At 37.8% G+C, this 12,879-nt stretch overlaps 1 protein-coding gene across 2 annotated transcripts in view; it reads left to right on the top strand.

Annotated features, from left to right (window-relative positions):
- Positions 1–12,222, top strand: part of LOC111867570 (serine protease gd) — a 37,077-nt gene extending 24,855 nt beyond the window's left edge. For both annotated transcript variants that reach the window (XM_023857554.2, XM_023857555.2), the window contains 5 exons: positions 2,927–3,106; positions 3,653–3,765; positions 5,126–5,293; positions 6,479–6,635; positions 10,952–12,222. In XM_023857554.2, coding sequence (XP_023713322.1) covers positions 2,927–3,106; positions 3,653–3,765; positions 5,126–5,293; positions 6,479–6,635; positions 10,952–11,157 — 824 coding nt within the window. In that variant the 3' untranslated portion in view covers positions 11,158–12,222. The remainder of the gene's footprint in view (positions 1–2,926; positions 3,107–3,652; positions 3,766–5,125; positions 5,294–6,478; positions 6,636–10,951) is intronic.
- The last annotated feature ends 657 nt before the right edge of the window (positions 12,223–12,879 follow it).

A 12,879-nucleotide genomic window follows, 5' to 3' on the forward strand; every position in this document is an offset into this window, starting at 1 on the left:
ACATTAAAAATTTAAGTTGTTAAACCTTATGGAAAATGAGTACCTTGAAGATATAAGACAGTTGGAACTATAATATTGTTACTAGACACAGGGTTTGAATTGTTAATCAGATTTATTAAAAATTTACCACTTGTAACTACAAATAATTATGATGCTGTCACTGATATACACACTTTACAAATCACTATAGCACATGTTAGGTCTCAGTCTATTACAGTCTTCACTTGTCATTACTAAGTAGCAGCTCCCTTGAATGGATATTCCAGTGCTTCTGTGCTTATGTCCTTATTGGCTAGTGACTGTCTCACAACTCAATCTGACTCTCAGCTCCCAACCCATGATCAGTCAATTGGTCAGTTTGTCAGTTAAATTGCTGCTGCTTTTCACCAGCACAGTCATTCCTGGCTTCTGTGTCATCGAGATCCATGACAAAGATTTTTATTCTCTCCTAGAATCATACATGCTTCGAAATGGGGCCTCCTCTTTGAAGAAGGAGGGGTCGGTCTTTCTATGTAATCGCTACATTTGTTGCACTGTAAATCACACATATATCAGTGCTGTCATGGCATCCAAGTCGCTATGGATTCTGTGCTTCTTTTGTCACTTCACTATATTAAGCAACATCTGTAAAAGGTATACAGAGGTTTCCTGTCAGTGAAGGCTTGTGCAGCAGTTATACCTTAACTTATGTACTTACTCTGAAACTGCAGTTAGTCAGCTGAACGGCCATAGGCCTAACCGCCGACAAGTTCAAGCCCCTTATACTTCCTATGCCCGGCTTCTTCTCGCCCAATACCACGTACATTTTGGATGTATGTGATTTAGGATTACTTCTGCCTGCATCCTGTATAATTTAGTTATATATTTATAAATGTAAGGAATTTGGAAAGCCACACGCACTCCATGGACTGTATACGCCCGTCAAGATTTCCAATAGTGCAGGGTGCTCTGTTCTGCAGACACTGCAATTTCAAGGGGTGAGCATCTGCCACACATTCCCAGGTGGGAGAGACATAAGCCATAACTGACCTAATCAGAGCTTTGTAAAACGTAAATTTAATATTTGTACTTAAATGACAACTTTTGAATAGAGAATAGGTTCTTCTGTGTGTGAGCAAGGCCTTGGCTACAGTCCTTTTGTTATGGTGTCTCCATGTCATTCTCCTGTCAAAAATGATACCAAGATTCATTACATTATTTACGAAGGGAATATTTTGTCCCTTTAATTGTTTGCCTGAGTTTTCCCTTCATTGATCTTTATGTTCCAGTGCTCACACCACGAATTCACCGCATTGAGTCTACGTTGCAGTTTGCAGAGAATATGACGTTCATGTTTCTCTGTCACATAAATACAGGTATCGTCCGTGAACAGAGCAAGATGAGTTCCAGGTGCCACGGGGGCATTGTTTGAATACAGGCTGTACAATACTGGGGCAAGAGTGGAACCTTGAGGATCCCCTGCCGCTATTTTTCTTGGCATAGAAAATTCGCCTTCTACCAAGACTTTAAATTTTGCCAGTGAGAAAAGAAATCACCTTAATGAGACTTGTTGAAAATTCTAATTCTGAAAATTTATATAATAGGCTAGAGTGCCATGTTGTGTTGAAGGCTTTTGATATCCAAGAACACAGCCGCCGTCGAAATATTGTTGAAACTTAGGGTGACGTGATTCACCATCCTCATGCACTGAAGCATCATACAGTGATATACTCAAAAGGCAAACTGACCTGCATTTAATAAGTTTCTTTCCACATTGTGTTTTTGGGCTGCTCTTATAATCAGCTTCTCAGAGTTTGCCTGTAGTGGACAAGAAGGTGATTGGACATCTATTTTGAAGAAACTTTGGATCTTTGCTGGGTTTTTGCAGACTTGCGAATTTTGCCTCCTTCCAATATGTCAGGAAGTGGCAAAACCAAAGGCATTGATTGAATACATGTGTTAAATACACAAGAGGTCTTCTTGGAAGATGCTGGAGACATTCATTTTGAATTCCATGAAAATCACGGCCTTTCCTGGTTTCAAGGATTGTATTTCTTTCGAGACACCACAGGGTTGGAAATTAACAAGGATGTCTTTATCAATGGTGGCCAGCAGGGCTTCTCCTTCAGCTTCCACAAGTCGTCTATGGTCACAGTCACACAAGCCATGTGCTCTGAAATGGTTTTCTAAGCAGTCTGCTGTCATGTTCCCATGACTCAAGATTAGTCCTTGCGTAGAAAACACAGCTTCCAAGAATTCCTCCATTGTTGCATGACATGTTAAGTTGGCTGCTGTCTTGCAATTGTCCAGTTATTGTTGACGTGAAAGCGTGTTTTGGTTGCTGTGAGAACGTATTCACCGGCCGTTGCCTATCAATGGACGACTTTCCTTGATATACTATTCTTTAGTCTGCATTTGTTTCTGCATTTAGCACAGCTAGTAGAACATCTGAAAATTTAATGGAAAATTTTAAAAACTCCCTTCTATAACGTTGGTTTCCACAGATAACCCTTTGATTGATGATGAAATCTCATATTAGGCCTATATATTCCTTGAGGAACACTTCAAGATCAAAATTTCATTGAATATGTGTGCTCTGAACCTGGAAAGTTCTGGAAAGACATGATAGAATAAGCAGTGCAGCTATCTACCAGTATTCTAGAAATATCTGTTTTTGGCAGAGTTTAGAACTATAATACTGACTAGAACATACATTCCACTGCCATTTATTCCCGTCGTCTTCTGATCCTGACATACCTGACCAAGATTAATCCTGTATTTACTTTCCATGTAAACAACATAATGACACTGCAAACACTGACCTGCTTAGGTTAATTATTCAGTACTGGAGCAAAGAAATATTGTGTACAAAGTTCAGCTTCACAAGTCTAAATGTTCCCATTTTCCTCAGACACAATAAGTGAACTATTTTTACTGGTTGTAACAGGTGTGAACACAAATACCAAATGTGGCTTTCCAGTAGTGAGAACTAATGCCCTCATCTTTTATGGACAAGACACAGCACATGGTCAGTGGCCCTGGCATGCAGCTATATATCAACAAAAGGGTTATGACATGGTATACAACTGTGGTGGATCTTTTGCTGGTACCAAGACCATTATCACAGGTAATTTTTTTTAATTCGCATAGTGGGGGGTGGAGTCCAGCTGGGTCCACTCGGCACATCGACCACTGATTGGCCTATTGTACCTACCCCGGGTGATTATGATTATGGAGAATTTGGTGGAATGAAAATTGGCAGGGGAAACCGAAGTGCTCGGGGAAAACCTGCCTCAGCGTCACTTTGTCCACCATAAATCCCACTTGACCAGACCCGGGCTCGGACCCAGGCTGCTGCAGTGGGAAGCCAGTGACTATCCGGTTGAGCTCTGGTGCGGCCTTATCACAGGTAAGTCATTTTATCATTTTTGTGCTTCACATTTGAAACAGTTTGACGGTAGTTTCCAAACAAAGAAGCAGTCCATAGACGTACAAGTGTGTGTGTGTCTCACAACTATGCAGGAATCATCAGTAAAATATTGCCAACTTTGAAAGATGTTAAAGGTAATAATGAGATTGATTTTTTATTGGAAAACACAAAGTTATCTTTATATTCAAATTAAAATACAGTAGTTTCCTACTGACCCAAATATATCTATGCCTTTCTTTACAGCTGCCCATTGTGTCACCAAGGATGGGAAGATACTGGCTCCACGTGATTTTACTGTTTACTTAGGAAGATACGACCTCAGAAATCGCAAGGAAGAAAGTTCGCAGGAATTTGATGTATGTTTGCTTTTAATATTGCATACTTTACTACCCATTCATTATTACTTCCTATATTACAGTTTCTTTAATTACTCTAAACCCTTTCATTTAAGTGTTATTTAGAAATATGCCAGTTTAATACTGATACAGTAATACGTAAAACACCAGTGAGATTCCCATTCTTTGCCAATGGCATCCCTACAAATACTTGAGCCATAACCTCTATTCAGTATCTTTTTCATGATATTGTGACATGTAGACCCATTGCTAGGGAACGACTCATTAAACAAGCCCAGGACAAATGTGCAGCCAACAGTGGAGCAGACCCATTTCTAGGCAATGCCTGCAATACACACATATAACAATAGAACCAGTGTCACGAGAGGTGTTCTCTGTGTGGTTTCGCATATGTCAATTGCTAGGCAATGGATGTGTTTTCTGTGCTATGGCTCAATGCAAGGCTGTATAATGAGAAGCCAAAAATAATTGACAATTCTTTCCTTAAAACCCTTGTGGAGGCAGAGTCAGATACCTCCACTGTGACCCTGAGAGTTGTAGAAGGCGACGAAAAGGGAAGTCTCAAATCTGAGGCAGTAAAATATGGTTGTGAGTCCCAAGGGACTCGCAACAGCAGTATATATAAAATACAGACCCATCCTCTTGTCAGAGAAGGCCCCCGACAAAAGCAAAATCATAACTGTCAAACAGTAATAAATATCTGGTCATGAGCCAGAGATTGGGCTCTACACCACAATTTGCTGACCGTCAGTCACAAGGTGACCTTGACTTTGAATTGACAGTTCAGTTGGAAGTCAGAAGAGTTCCTGTGGACTGTTTAGTCAGAAGAAAATTCCAGTGCTACAGGTAGTGATTTGTGAACTGTTTTAACCAGTTGTATAAAGGTCCAAAATATTTGATCATCAAATCCAAAAACCAATTTTATTAGATATGCAAACCCCAGATACGTGACAGTATTAATAAAAAGATTACTTAGAGGTATATTCTCTACTCATTATGAGACACTTCTGAGACAGCGGTTAGATGGGCATGAGATTGGTGTGAGATGATTGCAAGCCTGCGAGGATGTGAGCCCAGGAGCAAAGGAACATCCACTGTTGGAAGATGTTATCAAGCACAACAGTGAAGACCATGACTGAGAATAATAGTTTTTGTGTGATAGTGATTTGTAAAGTAGAGTCATGAGTTCTTTAAGATCCCAGTAGATCCAATTACCACTCCAAACTCAATCTGTAGTCACTCAAACGCATGACAGTATTAACACACATATTAAAATACTTGTACATAACCAAGAAAATCTGAGTACAGGATCAACATCATCATAATCAATAAACGGTGCATATTTTTGTCTGTATTTCAGGTATCTAGGATATTTGTTAATCCTTTTTTCAATAGTAGCAACTTCCAAGCAGATGTAGCCATGCTGGTCCTAGCTACTACTGTACTGTACACAACAAATGTAAGACCTGTATGTCTTTGGAATCAGAGAGATATCAGCCTGGAAAGTATAGTTGGAAAGGAAGGTGTGGTAAGATCCAGTCTCCAGATAACATATGTTTTCTTGGAATGTATAAAGGTTATAATAACCAATATACTGCAAACCATAGTGTTTTAATCTTTCTGTTGCTAAATAAGATACACATTATATACTTCTTCACTGCTGATGAGATGAAACACTTGTTCACCCAATATCCTGGGAATGTTTTGCAAGGAAAAGGCAACAGAAGTATTGAAAAAATTACTGGTATATAATGAACAGCTTCATAATTTGTATTCTTCACCAGATATTAGTAGGATAATTAATTAAATCAGGAAACACCTAGCATTCGTACATGGGGGAACTTAGAAATACATTCAAAATTTCAGCCAGAAAACTGTATCTATGCTTAAAATTAAATAAAAGTCAAATATTCAAATATATTTTCTTTGTATTATTATATTTATATTATATATATTTATATGATGTGAAGGAGTGGATGATATTTATCTGCTTCAGGATCAGGACCAGTCATGGATTCTTGTGAACACTGTAATAAATTTATGCCCTCCATAGAAGGTAAAGAATTTCTTGACAGCTTCTCAAGGAAATCCCTGATTCATTGAGTTAGCTAAAATGTTATAAAGAAGCCAAGTTAAGAATTGCTTGTAAAAATGGTATTTCCTGATTCTAATTAAAATAAAAATTTGTGTTGGCTCAATGTAAACATGCTTGGTTTGTATTCAAGCTGTATGTAATTCTTATTCTAGGTGGCCAACAGATTATTCTCATTGATAACTTCTGTGATTTTTCTCAATTCTTCCTGTGGATTTTTAGGATAATATCTTGCTACAGGCCATACCACTGCTTCACCTTATAATCATTCTTATACATCAACAGTAAACAGTTTCTGTGGTTTATATAGCATCATTAAATAACCTATGAAACAACAACTGCGCTAGTATTTAATATAATAATATCTCATAAGAACTCCATGGTTTGAGTCTACAAGTGAACTTTACCAACTGAGCGACCGTCACTTGTCAATGAAGTTAGTACACTTCATTCAGTGAAATAATTTACATAATTTGTGACAAACTAATTATCTACAGAACAAGGAAACATTATTGCTAAAATTATAAAAACAAAAGTGATAAAAGAATCAACATTTCCATAAATCTGTGGAACAAGTTATAATGGCATTCATTAATTCTTTTGTTTACTTTTGAACAACAGGTAGCTGGTTGGGGCTTAGATGAGAATGGCAATACTGCGCAAAAGTTAAAAATGGTGAAAATGCCAGTTGTGACCCAGGAAACTTGCCTCTGGAGTCATAGCACCTTCTTCTCACAGTTCACTTCTAATACAACTTTCTGTGCAGGATATCGAAATGGTATGTTCAGTTTCTGATTGTAATTATGATAAGGGCTAGCAGTTGAGTGTATACAGCAATCCCTTGCTAATTGCAGTTTTATCAGTAGCAGATTTGAACCTCCCACAGTTTTTCACTTTTATCCTGTTTTGCTAACTATGGCATTGGTTTTCATTTATGTATACATGGATGTAATTGATGGCTTCTACTTTAGGAGGTCCACATTTGTTGAAATCAAGACTGTAAGAAGATCCAAAACAAGTTTTGTTGCTTCTTAATAACCACTGCATAATTATGCTTTTTAATGACTAAATTTGCATTTTGTATCTAATTTATTAGTCAGTATGTACAATAGTATTTTATATTTGTAGTAAGGGAACACCATAAAGAAAAAACACACAAACTTTAATTGACGTAAAGAAGTAGACAGAAGTAAACAGAGAAAAAACTAAGTATATGTTGCTGTCTCGTCGCCAAAATGCAGTTCAAAATCATGACATAAAGATAGCAAACAGGTGTTTTGAAAATGTGGCACAGTTCAGATATTTTGGAACAATGATAACAGATCAAAACCTGATTCAGGAGGAAATTAAGAGGTCATTGAACTGGGGTAATGCTTGCTACCATTCAGTCAAGAACCTTTTGCCTTCATGTCTGCTGTCCAAAAACATAAAAATTAGAATATACAAAACTATAATTTTGCCTATGGTTCTATATGTGTGTGAAACTTGATCTCTGACATTAAGGGAGGAACATAGACAAGGGTGTTTGAGAACAGGGTGTTCAGGAGAATATTTGGACTGATGAGAGATGAAGTGACAGGAGGTTGGAGAAAACTGCACAATGAGGAGCTTCATAACTTGTACTCTTCTCCAAGTATAATTATAATGATCAAATCAAGGAGGATGATGTGGGCAGGGAATGTAGCACGAATTGGGAGATGAGAAATGCATCTAGGATATTGGTGGGAAAGCCAGAAGGAAAGAGACCACTGGGAAGACCAAGGCGTAGGTGGGTGGACAATATTAAAATGGATCTTAGAGAGATAGGATGGGATGGTGTGGATTGGATTGATCTGGCTCAGGATAGGTACCAGTGGAGGGCTCTTGTGAACACGTTAATGAACCTTCGGGTTCTATAAAATGCTGGGAAATTCTTGAGTAGCTGTAGAATTGGTGGCTCCTCCAGAAGGGCTCAGCTCCATGAGTAAGTAAGTAAAGGAACAGTGACTTAATCTTTGATCAGTGTGGAAATGGTTCCCCTAACTCTCAGTTTTCCACAAGTCCTTGGACTTGCCAGCTGCAGTGTTTTACATGATTTATGAGAAGTTGGTGTATTCCACACTGACATACCCAAGTTGTGTGGAATGGAATCCAAAACCAATCTGAATAATCTAGTGTGAAATTGAAATCATGTAATTAGTCAGCGCTCAATCCATTTGAGTGCAAAAACATCAGCATCTCAAGTTAAATCATTTTCTCCTTCATAACTACAGAAATAATTATTGAACAGTTTTATGCATTCTTTTTATCAAGTGTATAAACTCGATGTATAATGATGAGGTCATATCTGTCTATCTATCCACCATTCATGTGTTTCATGTTTACAATTACTGGACAGCTTCTGCTGAAATTATGTGCATGATCTCTGCAAGAAAATTATCTAACAAATTTAAGTTTTGTTCAGTATTACCTCTGCTTTGAATCAAGATCAGGTCAAACTTAATTACTTATTACTGACTGCTGTGCCAATTCAACCACAGTTTGGAGAACACACATTTTTCAAGTGCAATCTATGTAATGTTAAGAAAGCAGTCTTCTGGGATTTGGCACCGTGTAAATGTGGTGTTAACCGACGTTTCAGAGGAACGTATCGCCTCCATCTTCNTATTTGGTAGAAATAATCAGTAATAAGAATATTACTCTGTCACGTATTAGTGTCTAGACACAGGGTTTGGATTGATAACTGTATTTATTGAACATTTACTACATAACTACAAGTAACTGTAACACTGTCATTAATCCACATACACGTATTTTACGATTTACACTGATTCTTCTGAGTTCATCTTCTTTGGTCATTGCTAGGTAATGGCTCAGCCTCCATGTTCATTGGCTCCTGACCTCATTGGCTGGAGACTGTCTAACACCTAAGCCATTGATCTAAATCCCTCACATTCTCGACTGACTGAAGAGAGTCAGTGAGTCAGAGTCAGAGTTACTTTATGACTGGCAGTTTACCGCCAATCAGTTTGCCTTGGCTCCAAGCCCCTGAAGACTCACAACCAGTGATTTTTTAAACTGAACCCTTGTGGCCATAGCCATTATGTAACATCCTCTCTGTCAAGAGGATGGATCTGTCATTTAAAATTCCTGCTGGCCTTCGACAGTGCAGTCATTCTCAGGTCCAGGTCCCATGAGACTCATGACCATATTTTTACTGTCTCAGATTTGAGACTCCCTCAGCCTGGAAGGCCAGATCCCCATATTTATATCCCCCAGGAATAGGGTGGCCCAGTTATACCTTTTTGTGGCCTTCTGGGACTCACAAGGCTACAGTGGAAGTATCTGAACTCACCTCCACATGGGCTACTGATTGAAAACTCCGGCTGATTCTCCTTATATAGCCTTGGCAAAGACCACATAGGAAATACCACTTCCAAATTTCCTGTCACATCACTTGTTCATTGTCACAGAAGAATAATTATTGAGCCATTGTCTCACAACAAGTTAGGTATTATTATATGTTTACCCAACCGTTGCCCAGCAATGGATTTCTTTTCTGAGTCTGTTATTCCGTCTTTCAACCATCATGTCACAATATCAATACGCTGTATAAGTACTATGTTGGACAGTATCAATCATCATAGGTATATTTCAAATACGCGATATTTCAGAACGTGGGCCTGTTTTCATCTTCATGTTTAAATGGGCCTACAGATCGTATTAAGTTGTAGAATCCTGTCCCTACTTACACACTATGACAGAAGCAGATCCAGCTTCTGAAATATAGTGTATCTTAAATATATTGTTGTATGAGCGAGGGGAAGTGAGAGCATTTCACACAAGTTCTTTTAGGTAACACCGCCGTATGTAAGACAGTGAACAATGTCCAACATAATATTTGTGTCATGAATAGACCATTGTCACTAATCTTTAGAGGATCACATGATTATTAGATGGTATAGATTTATACATTAACTAGAATTTATATTCCATTAAACATACATCACACTGGAAAACAGTCAAATAATTAGTTGATATGTTCAAAAGATTATGTAATATAATTGGTTTTGTATGTTAATGTAAGAAAGTTTGATCTGAACTTCATTGGTAATAAAGGTTGCATCTACATGGATTAATGCTATGGATTAATATTTTGGGGGATCTCTTCACATAGTTTAATTTTTAAAATACAAAAGAATATAATAAGAATCATTACAGGATGTAGAATTAGAGATTCATGTAGAGAATTATTTAAGAAATTAAAAATTCTACCGCTTCAATCGCAATACATATTATCGCTTCTCCTATTTGTTGTTTACAACTAAGATAAATTTAAATTAAATTCTGATGTCTATAACATGAATACTAGACAAAAATATAACTTCCACCTACCCTCATCAACTTTATCAGTATATCAAAAAGGAGTCTACTTTACTGGCATAAAAGTGTTCAACAATCTGCCACAAAGTATTAAAAACTTGGGCAATGATACTAAAAAGTTTAAATCAGAGTTAAAGAATTATCTACATGCTCATTCCTTCTACTCTTTAGATGAATACTTCAATGTAAATAGAGAATGATGTAAAATTAAGTTATATTAATTTTTAAGCTAAAATTGCCTGTACTTATGTATGTAACCTTTTGACATGTTCTGTATCCAAAGGTACTAACCTGCTTAGGATTTATAGAATATAAATAAATTCAATTCAATTCAATACATTGATATGGACTAAAAAAAACTTATTCTGTAACACCAAATAAAAATTTCAACAAAAGACATTCAAAAATTTTTTTGTGGACTGACACACCTTCGCATTATGCATTTCACTGGAAGGATGAATAAAAATTGATTCATATATGGCATTTTCAACATGACTAATATATTGTATTTGTTGTTATTTAAAACTTATGTTGCAAAAAGCTTCCCAAAATAAAAGTGCAAACTTCTTCAAGATGCGACAAAGCAAGAACTTAAGTGCTCTCTACTGGGAAGCAAAATGGGTTAAATGATCCCAAATGCAGCCATTGGAAACCAACCAACCAACCAACCACCCCACCATTTACAGATATATTCAGCACCCAACTAAAGCTGATATTTGAAACTGTTTACAGGGAGCAGTGTATGCAATGGTGACAGTGGCAGTGGGATGGTGTTCCCAGAGGTTCAGAGAGATGGCACTCAGATCTGGAAGCTTCGTGGCATTGTCTCGAACAGCAGGCCAAATGATGACAATAAGAAAGTTTGTGATACGACCAATTACATTGTCTTCACAGACATTGCACAGTATCTAGAGTGGATCAATTCACTTCTCATTTAATTACAGTTCATGCCAATATCTTGAAAAAAAACAGGAATACAGAAAATCCTCATTTCTGCCAATCACCGTTTTCATTATGAACTGTATTTTCCTGACTGCAGGTGGAACCTTACCCACTCTTCCTTCTGACCACTGTCCTTTTACCAGGAATAAACTCTTGCTTCCACCTCATGGGTTTGGTGAAACAAACCCCCATATGTACATGAACACTTGCTCACCCTACTTACATCAGATGTCTCACCACTCCCAGAGTTGTGAGGCAGTAAATTATGGTCATGAGTCCTGCAGGACTTGGATCCAAGAATGAATGTGCTCGCAAGTACCAGCAGAAATTTACCTGAAAAAGAATAGCCAACAGTGCAAGAACATAGCACATACATAGGAAGAGTGGCTCCTCTATATCTCCAAGAGGGGGCCCCACCTCTAAATATGTACATGTCTAGGAGAGAGCAAAAATCTTGGTCATAGATCTCGATGAGACCTGAAGTCAAGAATGACTGACTGACTCTGCATAATTCAAACCTGAAGCTGAAGGCAGCATATGCCAGCGGGATGTTAGCAGCACTATCCACATCCACACAACTCGAAAACCAGGAGAAGTTTATTGTCATAGAATGGTGACCAGTGAACATTAATATTCTAGCTGCAAGAAATAGGAACCCTTCAGATGAGGCCCCCCCCCAACAAAATTACAGTTTTCTTGAAAACAGCTCAAACAATTGTGATTAATTTTTAGTAACAAGTGGAGTCTATCCTCCTATATAGGATTGCATGAGTGATATCTTTATATATCGAATAGATATAAAGTGTAACTTCTGTATCAGTTTTCTATCTCTTTCCTGCCACAGACTTAATAGAGTGCATAAAAGAAATTCTTAAATATGTTCCATATTCTTGCAGTATGTACAGTAGCCATGATGAGCAAGTATTGCTGTAAGGTCCTGAAAGCAATTCAAGCCCTAATTCTCAATTTTTGTTAATGATGTGAGTAAATGTTGCTTTCTTAATTTCAGTGCTATTCCTAGTTGACATAGTTCTACATACTATATATTGTGACACTGACAAGGAAAGAAACCAAATCTCAAGTGAAGAACTGGTCCTTTCATTCATCTCTTACATTAGTTGATGGTGAGTAGGATGGTGCAGAGCAAATATATTGGTGTGGGGCGCTGTACAGGTTGGTCTAGGCTCAAGAGATAATGGCCTAGACTTGTATCCAGGAGTGGCTCGGTTCAAATATCAGCTTGTACACTGGCTTTCCTGACTGAGGTTTCCATGGTTTTCTTCTGCTCCCCAAGGTAAATGATGGGATCGTTCCTTGTTTAGGCTATGAGCCCTTCCCTCCAGATCCTTTTCTGGTTCATCATTCATCATCATCATCATCAGTAATCTGTCAGACGACGGGTCCACAGTCTCTTCCAAAACAATTCCTCCACTTGATGCGATCTAGAGCTTTCTCCTTCAAATGATAGTATCCTCTTATGTCCCCAAGGTCATCCAGCATCTTCTTACATCTTCTTCCTTGTCTTCTTGTCACTTCTATCCGTCCCTCTATCTTTCCTTCAATAACTTCTTTTAGAAGGCAGTTTCTGCGTAAAACATGACCAATCCAATTAGCCTTCCATTTTCTTATTTCGTGTAGGATATTCCTCTGCTCACTGACTCTAATTAACACTTCTTCATTTCTCACATAATCGGTCCAACTGATCTTCTCCATCCTTC

Source organism: Cryptotermes secundus, unplaced genomic scaffold (assembly GCF_002891405.2).
Source record: "Cryptotermes secundus unplaced genomic scaffold, Csec_1.0 scaffold480, whole genome shotgun sequence".
In the NCBI taxonomy this organism is placed as follows: domain Eukaryota; kingdom Metazoa; phylum Arthropoda; class Insecta; order Blattodea; family Kalotermitidae; genus Cryptotermes; species Cryptotermes secundus.